Raw genomic sequence first — 27,876 nt, forward strand, 5'->3', positions numbered from 1 at the left:
TAAAACGTCTGTTGTCTGTGATTATTGAATTAATGTGAGTTGCTTCACAGGAGGTCAGGTTACTCAAAATCAAACAGGTATTAAAATACCACAGGAGTAATTAAACAGGAGTAATTAAAAAACAGAGAGAAAGATGTGTATTTATAGGAACAACTTAATAATAACAGGGCAAAAGTAGTTTTCATCAGGTTTTATTAGAGGAAAAGATGTAAGAGCAGTTTTAATGATGTCTAGGTTGCAATAATAATAATAATAATAATAATAATAATAATAATAATAATAATAATAATAATAATAATAATAATAATAATAATAATAATAATAAAACAGCAAATATGAAACAACCAATATGCATATAGTATTTACAATAAATTTAAACATAAAGGTAAAAAAAAAAGAATTACATTTTCAAACCTAAAATTTAATAAAGGACAGATTACAAAAAAAAAAAAAACGAATTATAACCAAAAGGTGGCGCTGTTGAGAAAGTACAATAATAGAGATAGTAATAAAAATAGAGATAATAATAAAAATAGAAAAAATACAATAACGTTGTTTTGTATCTTAGAACAGGCTTTGTTTTGTTTATAATATTAATAATATTTCCTGATCTAAACATGTTAATGCTCCATGTTTAGCTCAGTTTGTAATCTGTTTGCTTAGATGTGCAGTATTTCTAGAATTGCTTCAAAATATTAATGAAACACATAGGATGTATTCATAGGATGCAATCACTACTCGAGCTACTGGACTGTGAATCAAAAACTGACAGACTTAAAATAGAAATGTTATATATACATATTAATGTATATGCTATTACAGAGTATCATATGTGCAAACTAAAAGCATAACAGTAATTGATGAAATACATCCAAATTTATACCAAACAACAAAAAGAACAACAACAACAACAACAAAACATTAAAATTTCTTTAACACTACATAAATAACGATGTATATTTTTACAAATACTAATATTGTCACAATCTGTGCACACAGTTTGGGTCTCCTTGGTATTAAATAACCAAATATACATTTTTGGCACTTATTTTTGTTGTGTGGAAATAGCTTGGATTGTGTAAATACATGATTGCTAAAATATAATCCTTTCCAATTATCTTATTTAAAACAAATAAGTTCAATCTTCAGGCAACTAAGTTACTGTGGGCATCAACAACCTAAAGTTGTTCGAGTATGCAGACGTCGGTCAGAATCTTGGTGACTACAATTTGATATGATATGATACTTCAATGCATGTTTGTTTATTTTAGGGTTACCACCATTGTTAAAGGTTTGTATAGCACATAGGATTATAGCTTTGTATTAGATTGCATTAGCCAAATGTACTGTAAAGTGTTAATTTATTACTAAATTACAGTATACTACCCCCATACTGATCACCACTCTTTAAGACTTCTTTAAGTTGAATGAAGGTTAGGTCATGGTTCAACTTGCGATATTTTTGATTTATGATCTAGTCATCTCCTTCATGGACTCAGGGATTAGCTGTATAAAAAAAATCTCACTCTGATATTATTGTGAATGCACACATGATGAACAAGATGAACTCTCGATCTCATCTCTTCACTTTTTACACACATTTCCAGCACCTATAAATGATAAATTAGAGCTGTTTAGATTTCAGTTTTTAATGTTTTGAAAAAATATATTTTAATACTTATATATAAATATATATATTACAGACAATAGCAAATAAGTAAGAAACGTTTAAAAGGCAATTGAAATGCATTTCTATACACAATAATTCTAAAATATTAAGCACTAAATAGCTATGGTTTATTTAGGAAAAAGGAAAAACTGTTGTGTGTTATTACTCTTCACTATATGTAGAGGCAACTTATAACTGCTGAGAGGCGAAGTAGCAGGAAAAAACATTGTTGACGCGTTCCACTTGTTCCTTGATCACATTTATTGACGAGACGACATACATGTTTTACAGACTGACGAAAACCACAAACTCATAAACAAAAGAGCACAAGATGATGCAAAACTCTGAAGACACACTTGTTGATTGGTTATGTTAAAGTATATGTGAAAGCCACATTAAAATACACCAATAAAGGTTACGGTCAACAGAATGTAAGCTTTCCCGCTTACTTCCCCCTATTGATGTTACCAGTGACACCGAAGCTTCGAGGCGTGTATAAAAAAAAAAATAACCGATTTATTGATTTATTGAAGCTTTGTATCGAAGCTTGATTCGTTCTGGCAAAATCACGTGACCAATGACTTCCGAAGCTTCGTTTCACACACACCCACGTGACTGCTTCGTTATTCAAAGGTTTAAAATCGTGCGCGACACGCGGTGGCGCGCCCTCGTGTGTTGTATTGGAATATTATACTGAATCTATTACTGTATAGCGAGTTTAGGAGAGCTTATTGTTGCGAGTTGTCAATGGAGCCTGTTACAAAAAGATCGCGCTCTGTAATGTGGGAACACTTTCATTTGATTTCGCCCAATAAAATGGATATATATGGTTTTGTTGTGAAGCCTATATTTATGACTTAAATCTCACTCATCATTGGGCAATTATACGATTCAAAGTAACATAATACATATCGGATAGTAGTAATACATTGAAAAATATAGGAATGCAAGAAAAGCCTTTTGTGCACCAATTAATACCATGATCTTTTTTAAATGGTTCACACTTTATACTTTTGAGACAAGGTCTATCCTTAATCTGTTTTTAGGACCAGTGTTTGATTTTCTCCCAGCAGCTGGCCTATAATAATACATCATCCATGTTACTCATTCAAGAACACTTACAATGTCCATTTCACGAGCTCACACTTACAAATAAGACTGTGGGTCTATATAGTCATGCTGAAGAGGACACCTGATTGCTGACTGCTGATTGTTAGTAAAATATAAATAAACACAAAGTATCCATCTAGCCTACAGTACAGTAGTCTGTAAGGCAGATTTGTAATCGTGTAAACGTGTCTGCACTTATGTACCTTCAATATTCATGAGTTTGATTTTTTTCTAAAAACAGTCAAGATGTCCACATTCACCATACAAAAAGTTCTCTTTATTACATTTTCGTTTGGAGTTACCATGCGTATGCAATGGAACATGCTTTGGTCATGTATTTAATATATTCATTCATTTATTTATTAATCTTTCCTTAATTTGTCAATCCGTAATTGCTTGTAAAATGAATACGTTGTTTGGTTGTGGAACTTTCTGTGATAGCGCTTTCACCAGCAGAGGTCCTCATCGAGCTCTCACTCACTCATTTTCTACCGCTTATCCGAACTACCTCGGGTCACGGGGAGCCTGTGCCTATCTCAGGCGTCATTGGGCATCAAGGCAGGATACACCCTGGACGGAGTGCCAACCCATCGCAGGGCACACACACACACACTCTCATTCACTCACACACTACGGACAATTTTCCAGAGATGCCAATCAACCTACCATGCATGTCTTTGGACCGGGGGAGGAAACCGGAGTACCCGGAGGAAACCCCAGAGGCACGGGGAGAACATGCAAACTCCACACACACAAGGTGGAGGCGGGAATCGAACCCCGACCCTGGAGGTGTGAGGCGAACGTGCTAACCACTAAGCCACCGTGCCCCCTCCTCATCGAGCTCTGATTTGAAAAGCTTCGAGTAATGAACCTTTTCCCGATACAATTGGGTTACGTTCCATTACGTACTGTGTATGTTTTGGGATGTCTTTGTAGTGTTTTTCTTCTCCCTTGTTTTTTTCTCTCTCTTTCTTTTTTCTCTCTGCTAAGCAGCACTTCAAATCATCTGCAGCTGATACCAATTAGCGGCGCTATACGGCGTGCGGGAGGTATAAAAACAGCAGAGAGACACAGCTCACGGAGACTCTTTCCTTATCCTCTATCCCAGCACTGTGCTTGTTGTGTTTGCTATTAAGCAATTGGTGAAATGTAAACATAAAGTGTGGTTACAACGACGTTACAGTTGTTGTGTGAGTCTGCCTCTGTCGAACTGTGTAGGGAGATGGGCGCCGATTTATTTGGGTTTATACCCCTTCCATATTTTTCACCTGTTTTTCGTTAGTCAGGGAGAGAGGTAAGAATATTGTCTTTAATTTTATTTTTATTTTGGGCAGGGAAGTTACTTTGTTAACCTTAAGTAAGTTTCTGTTTTGTTTGTTGTTTTCGGCATTTGCTCTCTCCTGACGCCTTGGTTGTTTAGGCTTATTTTATTTTGACATTTATATAATTTACATTTCATTGGCTTTTGTTATGCCATGAACAATAAACGCAATTTATTGAATATTTTTGGTTCGGTGGTCTTTTAAAGTATGGTGTTAAATAGAGGGGATTGGTGTGAATCCTTATGAGACGTATCAATTTAAAAAGTGAGCGGAGCTGGGATGGAGGAAAAGGGAAAATTTCTCATTTATTTACTTGTTACGTTCTCACTAACCCCTAGACAATCTGAGTTCGTAACAATTGGGTTGAAAGCTTCACTGCTTCAAGAAAGCTTCACTTCGCCATCACTACTTCCCCGCTCTTCCCATACACGCTCCCAAACAGGAAATGGAGTGAGATACTTATACACTTGAACCCAATGAAGCACCATGACCTGGAAATTCATTCCCAAAAATACAAAAAAGTCAAACATAGTGCACTTAAACTATATGCATGTATTATAGAAAAAATTCCATACATTTCTAATAAATTCCTAACTGAATCACACCATAGTGCTGAACAATGAACTTATATAAATGGAACAAAAAATTGATTTCAATCCATTTCTGAGTTTACTAAGTACTCTATTCCACATTAGCTAGTGATACATCTGTTGAAGCTATGCTTATACGTGTATAGTTTTTTCAATAGATTTAGGTCTATAGATCTATTTATTGAGGCTGTGAATACACTGAGCTTTTTAAAATTAAGATCAACCACAGGATATTGAAGGACTAGAGGATTCACTCATATAGTTTATGGAGTGTTTGGGCTGCTGTGCTGTGACCAGTGTAACCAGAATGCACAGCTCTTTTTTTTCTGACAGCAAGTGCTATAGACCATTTCAGTGGTTACTTCCTTCTGCAATCTTTATATGATACCCAGCAGCCAGTAAAGCTTGCTTCAAAAGGAAGCAGAGTGACCACTAATTTTAGAATAGCTTCTGCTGCTACATTGTTTTTGCAGCTATTTGTAACTCCTACTGAACAATTCTGATAATTCTGTAAATATTTCTCACTCAGTTTGATATTTTTAAACAGAACTTTCTCTTACCTATGTGTCCTGCTTCAGCTCTGAGTAAAGAGTGTCAGGTTCGACATTGGCTTTCACTAGGTTACAAGAACAAGACGCTCTGTATTAACATCCACAGTCAACTCAAATCCATCCCACTTGTTCAGGAGACATAAATCTGTATGAATTGAATGAAAAATTAATTTAAAACATTTTACCTTGTTTTTTCTTTGCTTTTTTCTGTGTCTTCAGTTCAAGCTCAGCGTAAGTTACATCACTGGGTCCAGCATCATGATCTGCAGTGACAGTAAACAAATACAAACAAACATAGTTTTGACCCGAGTCAAGTTTGGTTAAATAAAAATGTACATTATCCTCTCTCTCTCTCTCTCTCTCTCTCTCTCTCTCTCTCTCTCTATACTGTATTTACCGTATGGACTTATTCTGAGATTTATTCCTTTTAGTAAAATTGGAAATATTTAAAATGAAATAATGAAGTAATGTAATCTCTTTTACTTTTACCTGCATTGTCTACGGAGGCATAAATGTTGTCACCTCCTACAGAAAAAAGCGAATAAAGAGAACATTGTAGATTTTCTGATCTGTTTAAAAGTAATTCCAGTGAAATAACCATTTACATGAGCTTGTTAGTAAGAATATACTCATATTAAATCACTGTACACATGTCTGACCGGTCTGAAGTGGTGCGTTTCCTGACTGAGAATTCTCAGCTCCTGATGGACTCTGGACTGGTGTCTGATTGCTGTTCTGCTGTATGCCTCTGTCCTTTCCTGGATGACAAAACAGAAATTCTTCATTTGCTCAAATTTTAAGCCACATAAATGATATTTTAGAGAGCTCTCATACATCAGTATATATATATATATATATATATATATATATATATATATACATATATATAATATACAGTATATGTGTAGCTAAAACGAAGCAACTAGTAAAAAATAACTAAAGTCTAGAGCTAAAAAGAGAAGCAAGAGTCTCTTTTAACATGCCAAATACATACAAATTAATTTGTCATTCACAGGAGTCTTATGACAACATTTATGTATCATTCATGAAATTCAGTTAATGTAAATCAAGGCAAATTTAATTTTATGAAGAATCAATGCGAACCAATTAAAAGAAGAATAATGGCACCACATAAAGGAAGGAAAAGTTATACTAACTTTATAGCTGAGCTGCACAACTTTTTTTTTTTTGCCTTTTTTTGTCTTTTATCAATTGTGTGCTTGAAACTAAATGTATACCAGATGTGTCATGAGTGAATTTATAACTGATTATAATTATTATTAGTGAAATTTATAGCTTTTATTTTTACAACAGCATTTATACTTCACTTGAATTAGATAAAGAGTAATAAATGGATACCAAATTGAGAATTTCTATGTAAAATGCATCCTAAATATTATTATTATTATTATTATTATTATTATTATTATTATTAATTTTTTTATTATTATTTTTTATATATATTTTTTATATATATTGGTTGTAACTACTTTTTTATACTAATCATGTGTAAAATCATGTGTAATGAGAGTAATTGTTGAAAAGTTATTTCCATGTTTGTGTAACATAAATAATGTCATGATTTATACACTATGCTTCGTGTAGAATCTGGTGAAACCTAATTACCAGACCTTTGTTGGATTTGTGCTTCCACAGCAGGATCAGTACAAGGATGATGAACAACAAGGCCAAAGTCAGTCCCACAGCCACAGCTACTGGTACAATGTTGGGCCCAGGACCTGAGACAGAGGAAAGAAAAAGACACAAATGACAAAGCTGCTGTCACTTTAGTACTGTTTAACCTTTTACAAATGTACAAAATCTGTGTATGGTTTTTGAACAACACACTTTCATTAGTTTACTCACAACAATCACATTTTTGTGTGACCTTTAATTCATTTGAAAGAAAATTATTTTTCACACATGAAGCAACAGATGGTTTATGTCTTATGTCTTAGGTCCACCGGTACCAATCTATTAATGGTTCCTAAGACCAGCCTGTGTCATTATTTTTATTATTATTATTAATAGTAGTAGTAGTAATCACTGCACATTTTAAATATTATTGTTAGGACAGAAATAGAATCCAACTTACTTTGCAAGCTGACTGAAACCCAGCTTTTCGGTGACTCTCCTCTCTCTGGGTGTTTACAGTGGTAGAAACCTTCATCTGACTTTGAGACACTACTGATGATCATCTCTCCTGTAGTCTGGGAGTGAAGGATGGAATCATCTTTATAGAAATCGACACCAGAACCTGGGATCTTTTTGTTGCGAAATAAACAGCGTAAAGTCAGAAGACGTCCCTCAGTCACAGGATGTACAGGACTGTCCAGGATCACATCACCATCTGTAGGAAAGAGAAAGAAAACACTGAAAAAAGAAAGTGTGTAAAATAATGTAATGAATGTAACACAGAGAGCTCTATCAGTGGGAAATATCAGATAGAGTGTAGCACAATGATCATTTCTTTACACTGAGTTCAGTAGAGTTTAAAAGTGTTATCTCTAGTCCTGTATATTGTAAATCTGTTACAGATGAGAACATTGAAGACTCACTGTGCACTGTGATGTTGACAGAATTACTGCATCCTCCAGATACAGACTGACACCAATAAACTCCAGTGTGTGATGTAGAGAGGGAGCTGATGTTACATGTAGATCCTGAAACTGATGAACAATCGACAAATGTCTTAGTGTAACTGTATCCTCTCACTGTCCATCCAGCAAAATTACTCTGGTCCTCACAGCTCAGTGAGAGAGAGTCAGCAGTAAAGTGTTGAGTTCTGCTCGGACTGATGATCAGAGACACTGGAGGAGATTCACCTGAAATACACAAATAATTAAATTTCATTATAAAATCATTATGATTCAAATATTTAATGATTTTATTATAATGGTCCTTTATATGTGCAGTATATTAATATGTGTAACATTAAAAATTAACCCAAGTAAACATGTAATAACATTTGTAACAGTTAATACAGGACACATATGAAAAGATATATTATTTCATGTTATAGGACACCACAGTTGAATGCTCAAATCAGGAGGTTGCGTTATGTGAAAATAATGCAGTAGATAGTAACAATTTCATATTTAATTTCATTGAACACATCAAATTAATAATGAGATGTTTTATATAACTCATTGACTTACTTCAAGCACAGCACACATTCTGACTGTGGTGCACATATGCAGTGTGGTTTACAGTAACTGCAATTAATGATGGAATAAAAGCTAAAGCTTGTCAGTTTTATGTTAAGCTCTGTAAGATGTGTTCATGCACTCTATAAAATGGCAGTCATTATCTTACAGATCTGGTGTTAATTTTGGACAGTTACTTACCTACTTCTCAGACCATAAGGAGTAATATGGTCTACATAAACCTCTACAGACAAGGCTGCTTTATAAACATAATGTAGCCCCAAACCACCTCTAGATGTGTTTATTTAACTCTTTATTTAATAAAATCTCTATTTATGCATTGATTCTTTCATTTACACTTATTTACTACAAGTAAACAAAAATGTTTTATTTCCTCACCAGTGATCCACAGTGGCTGTGTTTTGCTGTTCTGTGTGTGAAAGATTCCTCTCTCAGCCCCGCACACATAAACTCCTGTGTGATTCAGAGTAACAGGACTGAGAGTGTAGGAGCCTCCAGATCCTCTGCTGCTGTCTGAGAGGAGTGATGTTCTGGACCTGAGGGAACCCTGACTGTCTGTGTAGAGAACATCTTTGTACCAGCTGAATGTCCAGCCTGTAGAGGAGTGTTTAACCTCACAGCTTAGAGTCACTGAATCTCCTTCAGTCAGCCAGATCAGTGGAGACACAGTCATTACTGTCTCTGCTACATCTAATGGATAACAAACATGGAACAAAATCATACAGAGTTTACATGTAATTAATGACAAGATAACACAAACTCACACACTCACCTGATACAGTGAGAGTAACAGCATCACTGATCTCTGAGCTCTGAGAGTCACTGTGTATCCTCCCGCTGCAGGTGTATTTACCACTGTGTTCATTTCTAACTGAGCTGAGGATGAACTGCTGGGGTTTCTGGTATTGGAAGTGTGTGTTTTTATACCAGCTGTATATCCACTTAGTGTCTCCTCCTCCCTGTATTTCACACCTGAGAGTCACAGTCTCTCCTCTGAACACATGTGTGTCAGGCTTTATGGTCACCACAGCTTTAGGACTCTCTGCAGAAACATAATATTATTATTAACACCTCAAAATAAACACTGCAATAAATACAGCTCTGATTCTACTGTGATTAGTCAAATAATTAGTGATGGTGTAGTGTATATAAAATAATATTACCTAAAGTTCATTAAGAAGTGTACTGTATAATAGTATTGAGTATTTCGTACAAATGTTGTTAAAGATATTTATTCTATGAATTTTCCATTATTAAGCCACAATAAGAACATTTTAGGTTTCCAAACATTAGCTAAAACATATAGACAAAAGTATCATATCATTGATACCATTTTTGAGACAAATATAATTTAGTTGCTGGGTTTTGATTTACTAGTCACTTTTCTTATAAAACCTCACAGGGGTCTTCACACCAAATATTGACTTTATTATTGTTAACATTATTGTGGTTTTTTAAACATTTATTGTCGTTATTTTCAATGCATTTTTAAATGATATCTTTGAATGTGCCTAAGACATTTGCACAGGTCTGTATATATTTTATAAACACTGCAATCTTTGTTACTCACCAATAACATTTACCCAGAGTACATCACTGTAGTCTGTGTAGTAGACTGGGTTTCCTCTTCCAGCTCTGCACTTGTACTGACCTCCATCAGAGACTCTAACTGAACTGATGATGTACTGGTGTGTTTCAGTCTCAGTCTCAGAGCTCTGTGTGGGTTTGATCCAGTAAAACTTCCATCCAGCAGACTGCAGCTTCAGTGTACAGGACAGAATCACTAAGTTTCCTGTCAGTGCAGCTCCTTTAAGGTTTGATGTGAGTTCAGGTTTAGGTTTTTCTGTAGTTGGAGGTGAAACACACAGTTCATGTGCTGCTCTCAGAGTGTTTATCACACTAATCAATACTACACTACTACAGACAGAGACATGCTGCTACTAATACACTGTAAAACACACTATGACTATAGGGGAAAAAATCCAACAGCATCTGGCTCTGTGTAAATTATATAAGATAACACAAACCTGATACAGTGAGAGTAACAGCATCACTGATCTCTGAGCTCTGAGAGTCACTGCGTCTCCTCCCTCTGCAGGTGTATTTACCACTGTGTTCATTTCTAACTGATCTGAAGCTGAACTCCTGGGTTTTGTAGTCTCTGTAGATTTGGTCATCTTTATACCAGCTGTATATCCACTCAGTGTCTCCTCCTCCCTGTATTTCACACCTGAGAGTCACAGTCTCTCCTCTGAACACATGTTTGTCAGGCTTTATGGTCACCACAGCTTTAGGACTCTCTGCAGAAACATAATCTTATTATTAACACCTCAAAATAAACAGTGCAATGAATACAGCTCTGATTCTACTGTCATTAGTCAAATAATTAGTGATGGTGTGGTGTAGATGGAATAATATTACCTAAAGTTTATTAAGATGTGTACTTATAATAGTATTGAGTATTTCGTACAAATGTTGTTAAAGATATTTATTCTATGAATTTTCCATTATTAAGCCACAATAAGAACATTTTCGAATTTCCAAACATTAGCTAAAAACATATAGACAAAAGTATCATATCATGTAATAAACCACTTTTTAGACAAATATAATTAAGTTGCTGGGTTTTGACTTACTAGTCATTTTCCTTATAAAACTTTAGAGTCTTCACACCAAATATTGACTTTATTATTGTTAACATTATTGTGTTTTTTTAAGCATTTATTGTCATTATTTTCAATGCATTTTTAAATGATATCTTTGAATGCGAGACTTTTACACAGGTCTGTGTATATTTAATAAACACTGCAAACTTTGTTACTCACCAATAACATTTACCCAGAGTACATCACTGTAGTCTGTGTAGTAGACTGGGTTTCCTCTTCCAGCTCTGCACCTGTACTGACCTCCATCAGAGACTCTAACTGAACTGATGATGTACTGGTGTGTTTCAGTCTCAGTCTCAGAGCTCTGTGTGGGTTTGATCCAGTAAAACTTCCATCCAGCAGACTGCAGCTTCAGTGTACAGGACAGAGTCACTGAGTTTCCTGTCAGTGCAGCTCCTTTAAGGTCTGATGTGAGTTCAGGTTTAGGTTTTTCTGTAGTTGGAGGTGAAACACACAGTTCATGTGCTGCTCTCAGAGTGTTTATCACACTAATCAATACTACACTACTACAGACAGAGACATGCTGCTACTAATACACTGTAAAAACACTCACTATGACTAAATATTCCATTAAAAACTGTCAAAATGTTTTGTAGTAAATGCTGTGAAAAGAAAAAAATGTTTCAGCTCTTCTCTAAAACCTTTTAAAAGACAAAGACAGTCCAATTGAACAAAACCGGTTTAAAAATATATTATTTCATTTTACAAGAGGAAAAAACAACAATAACTGGGTCTGTGTAAAAATATAATGCATCCCTTAATTACTCAATTAATTACTCAGTTAACCAAATTTTATTGAGAGTTTTGTCAGACAGAGTCGACACACCCAGGCTTGATTACTGCCAGCCTGTGTTGTATATAAACACCACTTAAACAGAATCTTTCCCACAGTGTGCTGTAGATTAAAAGCTTTTAACAAGCAGCACACTGTGTCAAGATCAGAAAAAAACTGTGGAGAAGATGAGAGAAAGTGGTGGTGTGAGGAACTTCTAGCACAATTCTCTGACAAGTCACCAGAGGGGCTGCTGGCAGAGATTCTGATGCTTGAGGCAATGTGTCTTTTCCCACACATTGCTTGTTATACCTAATGTGTTATTACCTTATTTATACCTGCCCTTGTGTATCTGTCTTTGTTCCTCATTATGTGTCACATTCTGTTCGTGTGTGTTCATGTATTATATTGTTATTTTGAGGTTATTTCATGTCTTGTGTAAATAAATGTGTGAAGTGTATCCCAGTTCTTGGTCTGGTTGTGATGCTTCCCACTAGAATGTGACAGGTGGACCTGCAGTAATTCCTCTAAAAGTGCATCGATGACTGGACCAGAAAGTCACTAAAGATCTAGGACTAATATCTAAGGGAGTTCTGAGCTCACTCTGCTCAAATAAGTTCAGTATTCTTTATTCTACCTTTAGAAAGAGACTGTGCAAAAATGATCCGTAACAGATTTGCAAAGTAAAAACCATTAATTTATCCAACAGGAACACAGACAATTTCATGAGTATAAGTAAATGTCTAAATTTAATCTGCACTGAATGTACTGATGTGATGCTATAGCTAATATATACTTTGAAGAAGAAACACACACACACAGACACCCAAAAACACACCTGACACAGTGAGTGTAACAGCAGGGCTGGTCTCTGAAGTTTGTGAGTCACTTTTTGTCTGTCCTCTGCAGGAGAATTTACCACTGAAAGACTTTACAGCAGTAAATGAATACTTGTGCTCAACAAGGGCGAAAAGTAGGACACCATCTTTATACCAGTTGTACATCCACTCCACATCTACAGTGTCTGCATGTCCTCGTATTTCACATGTTAAAGTGACCTCCTGTCCACTGAATATCTCTCCATCAGGGTGCAGAATCACAACAGCTTTTGGTCTTTCTGTGCAGTTACACAAAATACATCAAATCAGTCAAACACACCCTTCTCTGAATATCTGATATTGAATCAGTGTGTTTTGTAATGATTACGTATGAGTGCATGTTACAGGAGTGTAAGATCAGACATGTACCTATCACTGAGAGAGTCACTTCATCACTCATTGCTGTTGTCTGTCCATTCTTAGACCCGTAACAACTGTATCTGTGACTCTGATCTACTTTTATAGTGTAGTCCTTTTCAGCAGAGCTGTGAACATGAACACCATCTTTGTACCAGATGTATTGTTCACTACCTCCCGAAATTATACATGAGAGTGTAACATTCTCTCCTCTGAATATTTGTGGTGCGTTTGGCTGCACAATCAGAACTGGTTTATTCTCTGCTGGAAAAGTCAAAACACAAACAGACTGTTAATGTAAATATCATAAACTCTGTATAACAATGTACAAACACAATCTTCTCCACTTTAATACAAATCCATCATGTACACAACATAAGCAATAAAAATATACAGAAATCACCTTGAGCTTGTCCAACGTGGATAAATGAAATAAGCACTAAAAAAGGAAGAAGAACAGAGAATATGTAATGCTGAATTTTTAATTTCTTTAAGAAGACAAATGAGAACAATGTCATATCTGTATGTCTGTAAATAAAAAAGAAAATCAATATTTTTACTTTCACTTACACAGCAACAATACAAACAATATATTTACCTGTTCAAAATGTTTAAAGATGCCCTGTCACACGTATTTCATTACTTTTGTGGTAATGTCTGAAGTTTACCATGGACTCTGTAACATGTTTTGTGGAAATAATGCCTTGGTCATCTTGTTTCAAGCCATTCTAGTGTGGTATAGAAAGCCTGCAGGAAGACTCAGCTCGATTTGCGCCAGTTCTCATGAATATTCAAATGAGCTGTGCTGCTTGGCTCCGATTGGCTAACCGCTAGGATATGAGAGCATGACTATTCATTCACCCAGCGCAATAAGTAGCCTAGGCTAGAGGACATTTGTTTACAATCACCTTGAATTGCGGCAGAATGGCTTCTTCACAAGCCCGTTGACGTTCAGCCATCCTTGCTGTATAGGAAACTCACTGAGCTACACGAATTCTGGGGGCGCGGTCTCAAGTGGGAGAGCTCATGAATAGTAATGAGCTCAATCATTACTACGTCACACTGACCAGCTTTTCTAACTGACCTGATTTCTCCCCTTATTTCTTTTAAGTGGCTAGAACTGACCGGGGAGGTAACAGTTTGTTTTCACATTCACGACACAACACAAACACATATGGACCTATCAAAAAATACAAGTAAAAACGCTTTTGTGTGGAAGGGCACCTTTAATGTTTAAAAAAGTTATTTTCACTCAGCTCACTTCACAGCTCATTACTGTCTCCTGTATAATTAAATCCACTTCTGCTAATCTGAAGCTGAATTGCGTCACTTCCTTCTCTTTCACATTACAAAATTGCTCATGTGCACTAACACTACAGTGCAATACATACAGCCTTCAGGATAATGGATAATATAAGAAGAAAAACCTGATCTCAGTAGCACATACAGTATAACAACAACATTCATCTCAGGACTGTGTAAAGTGCAAAATGCCTCCAACAGAAACATCTGTGAAAAAGACTGCAGAGTGTTTCAGGGGAAATACACAGTTAGTAACAGACCAGTTAAAGAAGATAATTGCAGCTCTAATGAAGAAGAAGCAGTCTATTTTTACTCATTGAATTTATTTTATATAAAAGTTCAAATACTACAAATTATTAATAATCTACATCTATTGCAGTCAAATTATTGTTAATGATTAGGGATTGATGCAGTGGAGCAGCCACTTTATTGTGTGATAAAGACACAAAAGACACTAAAGTCACATTAAATAGCAGCACATTTACTGAGAACATTAGCAAAAACCCAACAGTTTATACACTCATCTATTTACTCAGACTATCCTATATCCTACACAAACACATCTCACTGTCCATGTAAGGATTAATACATCTAATTAATACTATACTACATAGAAATCAATCCAAAATGAAACAAACAGCCAAATTAAACAAACAAACAAAAAAGTTATCACACGGTCTCAAGTCATATAAACTAGCTCACATAACTAACTCTAGACAATGTCCAAATTACATAAACTCTTCACACAGGATCAGTCACCATGTGGACAATTTTTTAACCCACTTCTCACTCTAATGAAGACTCACACGAAGAAAACATTTTTACTCACAGATCATCATACGGAGTGTCCACAGCTCCATTCTGTCAGACTGATAAATGACTGACAGATCAGTGGTTTGGATTAAAGCCTCTACACTTCCTGTCTTCATGCACAAAAAGAGAAGGAGAAAAAGATTTCCGTTGTGGTGCAAGTTGGTGTGATATTTTTAAGTGAACTCCACCTCCAAGGAACAAATTCAACAATTTGGGGAACACAACTTTATTTAACCCCACTCAGGTTCATAAATCATCTCAACATGATATAAGTGAATCTTTCTGGAAAGTTTTTTTTTTTTTTAATCTAATTAGATTGAGGCTTGGCTCATGCTAGTCACATAATGGGGTAGTGAAAAGGCATTTTCATTCATTAATGAAAGAGGACATTCTTACAAACACACTAAACCTACACACAATACATATATTTAAGTTCATTAACTTAATTAGTACACTGGCCTTTGTACAGTGTAGATGTGTATAGTGTGTAAGTACAACTGTATGTTTGATATTCAGGTTAATTCTTTGCTGCAGTGACCATGATTATCAAAAATAGCCTAGTGGTTATGAGTCACTAATGCTGACTGGTTACTGCTCTTTGTTTCAATGAAAGACCAAAAGAAACTAACCACAACCACAAAAAGGACATGCACACACACATTTTATATCGATCTCTGTGACCAGAAGGAGATATGAGGCTATTGACAGTAGTAGACAGTGTATAATGTTAAAAAATCTTACAAACTTCCACAAACCAAATAATAACTTTCCCACCAAACTTAACACAAGTCATCTGCTAATCCAAAACCCAGTATTATCTGTATTCTAACCAAGCACATACGGTGGTGTGAATAAGTTTTTGTCCCCTTCCTGATTCTTTATTTTTTTTGCACGTTTGCCACATTTTAATGTTTCAGATCATCAAACAAATGTAAATATTAATCAAACCTAACATTTGATTTGTTGTGTAAATGCAACATGCAATTTTTAAATGAAGGTTTTCATTATTAAGGGAAAACAAAATCCAAACCCACATGGCTCTGTGTAAAAAGTGTTTGCCCCCAGGTTAAAACATAACTTAACTGTGGTTTATCACACCTGAGTTCAATTTCTCTAGCCACATCAAGGCCTGATTACTAGGAATCACAAGAAATCACTTAAATAAGACCTGACTGACAAACTGAAGTAGAACAAGAGATCCTCAAAAGCTACACATCATGCTGAGATCCAAAGAAATTCAGGAACAAATGAGAAAGAAAGTAATTGAGATCTATCAGTCTGGAAAAGGTTATGAAGCCAAGCTTTGGGACTCCAGTGAACCCCACGCCCTCATCCATGACCCACAGAACCATAGGATCATGTTTCAAAACACACAAATGTCCTGAATCGGAAACTAGAGGCTCAGAGCTTTCTATAGAGGGTTCACACTTGGGGAAATTCCGTCGATAAGTCGAGTTAAATCCCCTGGACATTTAAACGCACCAACTCAATGATTTTCTTTCTTTATTTCGGCTTTTTAAACGCTGAAATCGCGCGGAACGGAAAACAGCTGGGATTAAACACAAGAGGTGTGTTTTCAAATCCAGAAAATCGTGCTGAACCAAATAAACCGAACCAAATACGCGATTACGATCGGACAGCTGTAAGGTATGTAACGATGGGTTTATTGTGGATTCTTTGAGTTTATTTAATCATTTTAGAGCTGTTTTGTAACCAATAAGCGCTGTCTTTTAGCTCTATAGAGGGGAAGCGGCTCAGACTGACATACAGTCATGAGCACTGTGTACTGTAGTTAGAGGTGGAGAGACTCCAAAACAAACTGAAAACTGTTGGATTTTGATGCAATGAACGCCTATAGTGACATACAAATCAATTATATGAAGTTTTATAGTTCGGTAGCTGAGAAAACTCATATACAGAGGTGTGCCAACATGCTTGGCACAGGAGTGTGTGCCACTACTAAAACCTCTCTCTAATATCTCTAATACACACTAGATAAATAAATCTTCGACCAGTTAATGGTGAGATGTTATAAAATAGATTTACGGAGTTGTTATGATATATTTAATACTATTTTTATATAATGTCTACAATTTTAATATTTTGTCAGGTGAAACTTAATTTTTTTTTATCTTGGCTATGTTCCATCCTCTCTTACTCTGATCTATATATATATATATATATATATATATATATATATATATATATATATATATATATATATATATATATAAATTATAACACTTCTGCAGCAATTCCGCATGTTACCTTTTATTTTGGCTCCAGAATTATTCAAATACACCTTATAGTTATTGAGATATTCTCATTTAAATAGAGCATCATTTTCTAAAAACAGTCAGGAAAATAGGCTTAGGGCTTAAAAGATAAAAACCTTCATTTAAAAACTGCATGTTGTGTTTGTGTTATCTTTGACTAATATTTAAATTTGTTTGATGATCTGAAACAATAAATTGTGACAAACGTGCAAAAAAAAATCAATGAAAAAAAACAATGAACCGTTAATAAAGCAACAAAACAAAAAGATAATTTATTTAAAATGCTGATATATCACACATTTATGGATGTTTCCTGTGTGACTTGGCCTCTATTATCTTCAACTTCTTGCACATTCTTACATCAGCCCTTATTGCACCAGGCCTTGAACTCGAACTTAACCTCAATAGTAGCAACAAAATCAATAATTAAAAAAAAAAGGAAATGTTTTGAATACTATAGTGATCTGAAGAGTGATCTGATTTGGGAGGGATTTGTAGGCATTCTGAAGTTTCCAAAACACAATTCCCATGTGCGTTGCATATGACGTGTTTAAGATATATTGGTGTTACTGTTCTGAGGTTGGTTTAGTTGAAGTCTCTGGTAACGATGAACACAGCCTCAGGGTACGCAGTGTCCTACATGGATATGTTGCCAACCAGTGTTTTGAGTGCCTGGTCTGTCAATTTAAGGAGGAAACTTCACAGCTGTATTAATTACTACTGTGAATTCCCTCGGTAGGCAGTATGGACAAACCTGAGTTGTTGACTATAAAACACACACCCTTTCTCTGCCTTTCTCAGAGAGAGAAAGAAAGAATAAAGAAAGAGAGAAAATACACCTTATTTCACCCTGGAGGTATATAGAAATGTATACAGACCTTTGAATGATATTGAGATCATTTTATCTGTAAATTGTCTATCATTTAAAGGTCAATCTACAGAGGAAATAGAAACCCCTAGAAACGTAGGATGTCATATTAACAGCATTTATACTGTTTATATTCTGCAAATGAATGTGATAGTGATTTTAAGTTATTTTAAATGCTGATATATCACACTTTTATGAAGGTTTCTTGTGTGACTTGGCCTTTACTGTATTATCTACAACATAATTTGCACATTCTTGCATCAGCCCTAATTGCACCAGACCTTGAGCTTGAATATACCTTACATAATTATCTTTCTTAGTATACCACTAATAAATGATTGAAATAATTAATGAATTAAGCATTGTGTTTTGCATTACATTTTTAGGCTTAAAAGGGTTTAAATAAATTTTTTTGTTACAACATTTTTTTTTCTTTGCCTTTCAACACAAAAGCAGCATATCCTGTTACAGAGAAAGAAGAAGTAAAATAAAGAACTATTTAAGATAAAACAGACTCCACATTAACTATAGAGTGGTCTTTCCATATATTTGCTGAGTTTTACACAACCTTGAGAGGTGCCTTGCTCTTTTCATGCTAAGAATCAGCCATGTTAAAAGTTAATACAAAAAAAGTTCATACGCTAACATCATGATGCAAAGCACCATACAAAAAAAGGCTACACACAAGGCCTGCATTTTAAGGTGCTCCTCCATTAATCATCATCCATTGATCATAAGAAATAAAGAGCATTCATCAATGGTTAAAATTCATGGCAAAACAAAAACATAAGCTGAAAGCTGATTTTCTCACATCTGATTCATACTTGGAAAAGCACGTCAAGACTCATTATGGTTAGAGAGTTGTAATACTTTCAATGAACATTCCCAAGATAAACACTACACAAATGATTCCTGAAAATATAGTCAACTTTACACTAGATCGGAAAGTCAGTGACCTCAAATAACACACATATCCTGAAGACGGTAGACTGTCATTATACTGATGAAAAGGTGCTAAATCTCTTTTCCGCCACAGAATATAATGCACATTTGAACAATCAGAACCCACAATCACAAATACTGTTTCTCCCACCATCTATAACTAAACCTACCCGAAACTATACACTATTCAGAAATATTTCTCCTTTTACAAATAAACTGATCACATTCTTGGTTTTCTTTACCTCACAGGAAGTAAACAATCAACTGTTAAGTCAAAAGCAAAGCTATAAATCAATTTAAAGATGACAGACCTCCTAATCCCCACCCACTCATCAGCTGTGCCTCATATCATATATAACAGAAACCCAACAGGAACTGCTAAGACGTGCTTTCTCTAAAACAGAGCTTGATCCTTGGGTTAAAAAAAAACTATTTTTTACTGTTTATTAAAACTAATTGTTTTAGACCTAGAAGATTCAACCATTTGTATTCTAAAAGATTATTATCAATATTATTATTATTAATATTATTCAGCCATCTGTGGTTATTTCAGCCATCAGAAGTAAAAATAAAATGTAAACTATAGCATTCTTACAGAACAGTCTTTAGTTAATAAATACTGAAAAAGTAATAAAAAATGTTGATATTTAAGTGCAGAATTTTTTTATATGTAGGTAAAATATATATGTTCGACAAAAAGTAGATAAATAATGACAGGTTTATACAGGTTTACCCATTCATTAGAAATAAGTAAGTAAAGAACTTAATTTATTGTAGTAATATGGACATTATATCAATTTGTAGAAGCTTCATAAGATGCCACATACAAAGTCACTTTTTTGAGAGTGTTATAAAAGTTTCACTGTTGAGACTGAGAAAACCTAAAACCCTGGGTAGAAAGGCTAAGTGAATCTAGTTTGGACTTTGTGAAGGAGCTTCATTGTGTCAGAGACACTGAGATAGGATAGATAACCTGCCCTGTAATCCACATACACTCCTATTACAGAGGCACTGTGTCTTTTCGAGGTTTTAGTTTGTTTGTCATTGTGCCAGAATGAACATCTGAACGGAGAACAGTATAAACTCCAAGACTGATTATTGGTCCCAAACCTACACTCATTACCTGTGACTTTCCTGCTAATGCTTTTATTTGACACGGTTATTTCAACTCCATCAAATCCGCTCCAATCAACCTCCACACACACTTTCTTTACACAGCACTTCATATACAATGTCAAATTTATCTGGATGATCAGGAAAAGACTGGACTGCTTCACTGCAGGTCACTGCACTGTTATTCTCAAACAAGCTGAGGTGTCCATTAGCTGTGTTGGGATCCAATGTGAGCTGCAAAAAAAAAGAAAGAAAATAATTGCAAAATAAGCAAGGCTCTGTTTTTATTGACAAAATGTATGTTATTATCTTTAATTATTAAATAAACATATATCTTTATTAAATGTACATGTGTCTTATGAATAGTGATTATGATAATCTTTGGTCAATCTCACATCTTACATTTTTCATTCTGGGTTACTGAACAGAATGTGTGTGTGTGCCCTGCGATGGGTTGGCACTCCGTCCAGGGTGTATCCTGCCTTGATGCCCGATGACGCCTGAGATAGGCACAGGCTCCCCGTGACCCGAGGTACTTCGGATAAGCGGTAGAAGATGAATGAATGTATGAATGAGTTACTGAACAAAATATCAGATGTTCAAGCCCAAGCACCACTAATGTTATATATTTATAATTTTATTTTTTTATTATATAATATATAACATATATATATATATATATATATATATATATATATATATATATATATATATAATATATATATAATATAATATAATATTATAATATTATAATATTATATATATATATTTATAATGTATATATAATATTTATAATATTATTTTATATATTTATAATGTTGTATATTTATGCAAATATAAATATATATTATTATTTGTAATAGATCACATTCATTTTTCTATGCTTCCCTGATTGTTTTTAATGTTATTTAAATGAAAAATAAATTTTAACCACATGATCATATCATCGTATTATTTACTGCCATGCGAGCTGCATATTAAAGCTTGGCGAGCCGCAGGAGGCTCGCGAGCCGCGCAATGAGTAACACTGTCCTAGGCTATGAGAGCAGATACAGTATCAAACAGAAGAGGAGAGAGTGATCAGAATTTAGTGTAGATGAGATGAGGAAGTACCTCAGTTAATTATCATCTCAAACTGTAAAAGATCACTTGAGATATGATATTAGATTTAACCACGTATAAAAACTGTGTTTTTATCTAGAACACAAGTGGAAGTAAAGCTGCAGCTGGAGTAGCTGTACATGTCTGATTGAAAGATAGCCATCATAAGGAATAGTAACAGGATCATCATTGGCCTCCGAGTTTGTACTGCACTTTCACACATGACAGAAACACCAGCGCGTGCACACAGACATCTGAGAGTCTGAGTCTACTTCCTCTTCCTGGTCTGAGTTAGTGTACTTTCTAAGAGTGTACTTCCTCTTCCTTGTGCAGCGTGTCTCTGGTGAATGAATCACCAGAATATAAAATCTGACTCAACGAAGCTTCACATTAATCTGAATTTGTATTTCACCAATGAGAAGCTATTGTTATTTAAGTGAAAAGCAAAAGACCTGTAATTGTGTTGAATAAAATTATTTGATATCATTTATTTGTTCTAAAGTGTGTGATGTTTTTTGGCCTTCATCTACTGTGTAGCTGAGAGTTTTTTATTTGTATGAGGGGGACACACCCCCCACCCCCCCCCCAAAAAAAAAAAAATAAAAAAAAAAAATTTAAATAAATAAATAAAAAAAAAAACCAACCAAAAAAAACAGTTACTAATATTCTACTAAACAATTAATGAACATTAAAAAAATACAGTGTTTTGATAAAAATAAAAAAAATAATAAAGTCCTTCAGTAATACGAAGCAGTCATAGAAAGCCTATAAAATATATAATTTAACCTTCTGTTGTCCTCAATATTAACTTTGTTTGGTTTAAATGTTTATACAGCATTCAAATATAAAATTATCCTCCAATTCTGTGTTCAACTCATTCTAATTAACATCATTCAAACTTATTACCACAAATTTCTAAAATACTTTTTGTCATTTATGGCCAACAGACCTCATTTACATGAAAAGTTACATAAAAAATATATTCTTGATTCCTGCCCCTGCCCTGCAAAATGAAGATGAATACAAAATAGAAAAAACAGGTCAGTACAATGTACAAAGAAACAAAATGAGAGTGAAATGCGAGAACAGTGTTGTGTATGTAGTAGAAACAAAGCAGTCACAGCCAAGGTTAACAATATCTTTCCTTTACTCAACTTCTTCACACGCGCTTTTTCTCTTCCTCTCCACATACATACATACGCTGTTCAATCACATAGGTGCATAGTGCCACTAACTGGAAAGGAGGTGTATTGCACTATACCACATATTCCTCTCTTGTAAGAAATATAACTCTGCACTGTAGCACCATAATATCAGTACTTCATGAACAATATATGTAAACTGAAACAACATGAAGCATGTCTTTCCTTTAAGTAGCAAACATAGTAAACATGTGATCACATGGCAAGTACGTATGTAGCAAAATCTGTAGAAATGTAAATCATAATATCACTAATGACCTAAACATGGAAGTAAATAACAAAATCCATAGGTAAGTCAAATCTAGACTAGCATGTAACAGAAAGTCTAATCAGTAAGTCACAATTCAGTCTTATGACAAAATAGACTAGTAAATTAACTGTAGATACAATCCTCAGGGAACAGGAACAGAATAAACATGTTCACATCGCTGTATCTTTTTTTTTTTTTTTTTTAAACACAGTCTCCAGACCATACTGGGGCATGTCGTATCCTTGAGACCTTTGGAGAGAGGGGAAGGGCTTGCACAGTTTCAGGTGATTCCGAGGTGCTTGGCAGCAAACAAGCATCATCAGGCTGTGATGTAGGAACACTTGAATTGGCAGGAGGTGTAGGTGCAAGGTGGATGGCATTCCACACTTTACCATCGGATAACAGGTAAGTAGCAGGACCTTTCTGAGCTACCACTTTAAAAGGTTGGGTGAACTTAGAACATCCTTTTGCAATGAACCTAGGCTCGCGGACACGGACAGAAGATCCAACTTGGAAAGTGGATGGTTTCGCACTACGTCATCTGTCTGTATACCATTTTGTTTTCTGTTGCTTCATCTGGATGTTCTGTTTTAGGTTTGTGTGCTCTGTAAGAGGCAATGGGGAGTGGAGACCTCTGATATGCAGCTTTGTATGGAGTGGCCTACCATGAAGTAGCTCGGCAGGAGACACTGAGGTCACGGCATGGGGAGTGGCTCTGTATGTGTGTAAAAACTCAGTGACAAAGGCTTTCAAAGGTTTACCTTAGATGTTAGCTGTCTGTAAGCAGTCCTTGAATACTCTGTTGAAGCGTTCTATTTCCCCATTCGCTTGTGGGTAATACACAGAGCTGTGGCAATGCTTGATGTCTCTGTCAGCAAGGAAGGATTCAAACTGAGCTGAAATAAACTGAGGACCATTGTCAGTGACCAGTTCGAATGGATTTCCTTCTCTACTAAACACAGTAGCAAGAAAGTTCATAACAGTCATTGAGGTAATACCTGAGCTGAAGGCAATCTCAGGCCATCGGCTATAGTAGTCAATGAGAGCTATTGCAAAACGGCAGTCAGGAGGTGCAGTTTGAATAGGTCCCATGATATCCACAGCTACCTTTTCCCAGGCTGCAGTTGGAGTAGGCACAGGTTGTAACGGAGCAGCACGGGTGATGGCAGTTTTGTCATGCTGCAGGCAGGTAGCGCATGACTTAATGACAGACTCAACCTGTGAATCTATGCCAGGCCACCAGTACAAGTCTCGCAGTCTTTGTTTTGTGCGAACGATCCCTTGGTGTGTGACATGAGCTAACTGAATGAGCTTAGATTGCAGAGCTTGAGGTACAATCACACGATGAGTGCCGCGAATTATGTAACTATCCTGCACAGCCAGTTCATTCTGGATATGAAAGTAAGGTGTGATGACAGGGTCTAGGTTTTTCGTGCTCCCAGGCCATCCTTTAGAAATTGTGGGAAATTTTTAATAAAATAATGCTAAATACACCACGATCTAGGGGAAAGGTGAGAGAGGGAGAAGAAGCCTCCATAGAGGGTCAAATGGCATATTACGCACGGGCCATTAGATGCATGCAGGTCTTAGGCAAATGTCACATTATGAACAGGCCATTAGACGCACACAGGTCTTAGGCACAGGCCATGAAAGGTAAAAGGCCATTAGATGGGAGCAGGTCCCAGACCTAGGCCATTAGAGGTAGAGAATGATTAACCACCCCTATATTCTAAAGACACACAGGAACACACACACACAGCAATGCAGAAAGGACACACGTACACATAGTATTAAGGCCCAAAACTGAGCATAAGTTTTAATAAGAAGATTCAAACTCAGAAAGAGTCACTCTTAATATAAAATGGTTTGACAGCATGACGAGGAGGATATTGAGTCTTTTTGTTAACACGCCATGGAGCTTGAGTAGCCTGAGTGCGTGTGGATGAGGCTGAAGAAGTCTGAGTAGACTTGGTAACCACTGTAGCAGTCTGTGTCGAGACATCGACCCCCTTAACAGCAGATGTGTCACTGTATCGACCACGATTCTCCATATCCTGGATGTAATGAGTGATGACCTCAGTGAAAAGATCAGCAGTTGGTGATGGTGTAGAACGGTTGGTTTCATCCAACAGTTGAGCGACCCATGCAGAGATTGAAGCTAAAACACATCACAAGTCCATAGAGCCACAGTAAGCACATACAGCCTCTGGCCACTGGGTTAATAAGTAAACTGATGGCTAATGCACATAGACCAAAAATACAAGAAACCCATACATACCCATGAAGAAAGTAAGTTGTGTTGACAAAGATCTCATGAAGCAGAATAAAGTCTAAAAGCACGGAAAACCAACTTAAAAGCTTTATGGGCTGATGACGTAGGCTATGAGCTAAGAGACATAGGAATGAGGCCCCTCAGTTAGAAGATAATGGGAATTGGGATGGCTAAATGCATAGCCTAATGCATAGGTAAACATTGACCATTTTGGAGATAATGGTATTTTTCCAAACGCGAGCAAAAACTGCGTACGTGAGCTGTATTATGATTGGATAACGAGGAAAGGGGGGGGCATGTCAGAACTGTATATAAGCTTGCTGTGACCAGCAGTGCTTCGGTGCAAGTCTCGTCTACTGGACAAACTTGTATCCCTGGTACCAGCTGGTTGATTGCTGTCTTTGTGACTGTCAATAAACCTACCTCAAATGAATCCAGTCTTCGTGAGTTTGGCTGATCATTTCTTCTTTGAATTTTTACTTAGAACTGTTGTTTAAACTTATAGTCAGATTGCAGGAGCTAGCCTGGGCCAATGTAGGTTGGAGTCGGTTTTCTCCTACATTGTTTTGGCAAGCCAGCCAGGAGAGTCCACGGGGACCCCGAACCCCGGACGTGGGGAGCCATAGTGCTCCGTCCAGACCAGACAACTTTGGCTGTCATAGGAAAAGGTAAGCAGAATGCCTGTTAGATCAAAGTTTCTGCTATAGTCTTGTGTGGTCTGTACGGCCGGAGCGGCCCCGCTTTTGGGACGGATCATCTCCGTGACTCTCCTAAAAAGAACCTAGTAAGAAGTTTGATTTTATAAAACCCAAAAGATTTATTAAAAATTTTTGATTGACTTATAAAGAATCCAAAGGATTGTTAACAAGAAATCCTTGATAATTAGATGCAAAAGATTTTACTAAAAGTTGTGATTGATTTATAAAACCAAAATTACTGCGCGTTTTCATGAAGATATAAAGACTGGATTTGGGAGAGATTGTGTGAAGTTTGCAAACATTGATCGGTAGAAAAGTATATGTGAGTTCGCGAGTGATAAATGTATGTGCACATTGAGATTATTGTTTCATCTGTGGCTACTGCTGTCTTTGAGTAAAGACAGGTCTGAACGGGCAGATTGTGTTATTGTTTCATCTGCGGCTACCGCTGTCCTTGAGTGACAGGTCTGAACGGGCAGATTGTGTTATTGTTTAAATCTGTGGCTACCGCTGTCCATGAGTTAGGACAGGTCTGAACAGGCAGATAGTGTAAGTTAAGGTTTCCCGAGATACCGCTGGGGTACGTTGCAGCACAAAGGTGAATAGAGGAGAAAAATAGATTCATTGTCTTTATATAGAGAAGGAAAAAGCAAAGGTGAGCAGAAAGGAGTGAGTGAAAAGGCTCATTGCAGACTGTCCAACGAGACAGTAATTTGAGTATTTGCTTCTCTGTATAAACAGCTGCCCCAGGGCTGCATGGTCGGAAGGATCTGAGATACCGCTGTGAAGGGCACAGGGCTGCTTGGTCAGATCAGTGTGAAGATAGTGTTAAAAAGCTCGCGAGAAAATCGCTGAAGTGGAATTCCATTGCTGTGTATGATTTTATGTGTAAAAAGAGCTGGAGTTGATTTGCATTGCTGTATGTGTGATTTTATGTGTCAAAAGCAGATCTGCATTAATGTGTATGTTTCTGTGATAAGAGTGGATTTGTATGGCCATGTGTGAGTATTGTGTGCGATTTTCTATGACAAAAAGCTGATTTCCCTGCTGTGTGTGATTTTGTATGACTAAGCTGATTTCCCTGCATTGTGTGTGTTACCGTAGGAATATTGTCTTATTTGCTTTTGTAGCTGTTAGTGTATTACTAGTGCCCCCGCTTAGCATTGTCAGTCCTGTTGGCTGCCGTAGAAATAGCCCTCAGCCAGGGCCCAAACCAGTCAGGCCAGCGATAACTGTCAAGCAGATAAACGTACATTTGGTTTGGTCAAGACACAACCAAAACTTAGGAGAAAGAAGCAGTGCACACAGAGCACGACAAGGGTGTGTCATGGGAAAAGTAATAACAACAAGTCAGCCAACACCGGCGGAAGTGGTGATTGCTAAACACAAAACACATGAAAAGTACATTAAAAAGTGTATGATGAAATGGCATGACAGGACACAGGGAGTGTTGCAATGGCCTAAGGAAGGGACATTTAGGCTAAAAAGGTGTAAAGAAGTAAAAGAAATGTTGCGACATTGGAAAGCAGGAAAAGAAGATGATAAGACGAGAAAAAAAGAGGATAAAGAGGCTAGAAATACTTAGCTGGTTTGAAGAAGAAGGCAAAGAAGTAGAGAGAAGAGAAGAAGAAATACAGAGAGTGATACAGAAAGAAGAAGAGGAAGAAAAGAGACGACAAGAGGGAGACGGGTGCAGCAAGGAAAAGCCCCCACCCTATACAACACATCGTGGACTGCAGACACACAGAAAGCGATATCCAGGTGTAACACAAATGGTGGTGCAAGAAAACGATGGGAAATGGACGAAAATTGAAAGGAACAATAACTGGAAGAGTGAAGCTGTCCGGAGAAGAAGACGGAGTGGAATCAACAAGTCATTTGGACAGTATAACAGAAGATCAAGATGCACCCATAACAGCTAAAAGAAAGTTGCAGCTGGATGGACTAAGAGAAGAAA

General features: G+C 36.2%; 1 protein-coding gene across 9 annotated transcripts in view; it reads right to left on the reverse strand.

Moving 5' to 3' along the window:
* Nucleotides 1–480: 480 nt before the first annotated feature.
* The window catches only part of LOC132848923 (Fc receptor-like protein 5), a 103,796-nt gene continuing 76,400 nt past the window's right edge, over nucleotides 481–27,876 (reverse strand). For 2 of the 9 annotated variants that reach the window (XM_060875028.1, XM_060875022.1), the window contains 11 exons: nucleotides 11,235–11,507; nucleotides 10,437–10,709; nucleotides 8,788–9,099; nucleotides 7,801–8,067; nucleotides 7,338–7,592; nucleotides 6,874–6,981; nucleotides 5,902–6,000; nucleotides 5,732–5,767; nucleotides 5,428–5,505; nucleotides 5,252–5,307; nucleotides 481–1,610 (listed from right to left, as the gene is read on the reverse strand). In XM_060875028.1, coding sequence (XP_060731011.1) covers nucleotides 5,252–5,307; nucleotides 5,428–5,505; nucleotides 5,732–5,767; nucleotides 5,902–6,000; nucleotides 6,874–6,981; nucleotides 7,338–7,592; nucleotides 7,801–8,067; nucleotides 8,788–9,099; nucleotides 10,437–10,709; nucleotides 11,235–11,507 — 1,757 coding nt within the window. In that variant the 3' untranslated portion in view covers nucleotides 481–1,610. Of the gene's footprint in view, nucleotides 1,611–5,251; nucleotides 5,308–5,427; nucleotides 5,506–5,731; nucleotides 5,768–5,901; nucleotides 6,001–6,873; nucleotides 6,982–7,337; nucleotides 7,593–7,800; nucleotides 8,068–8,787; nucleotides 9,100–9,181; nucleotides 9,452–9,979; nucleotides 10,253–10,436; nucleotides 10,710–11,234; nucleotides 11,508–12,685; nucleotides 12,965–13,094; nucleotides 13,347–13,485; nucleotides 13,522–15,213; nucleotides 15,316–27,876 lie in introns of those variants that run through there. The other 7 variants (XM_060875026.1, XM_060875025.1, XM_060875027.1 and 4 more) reach the window with 7 other exon arrangements.

Source organism: Tachysurus vachellii, chromosome 7 (assembly GCF_030014155.1).
Source record: "Tachysurus vachellii isolate PV-2020 chromosome 7, HZAU_Pvac_v1, whole genome shotgun sequence".
In the NCBI taxonomy this organism is placed as follows: Eukaryota; Metazoa; Chordata; class Actinopteri; order Siluriformes; family Bagridae; genus Tachysurus; species Tachysurus vachellii.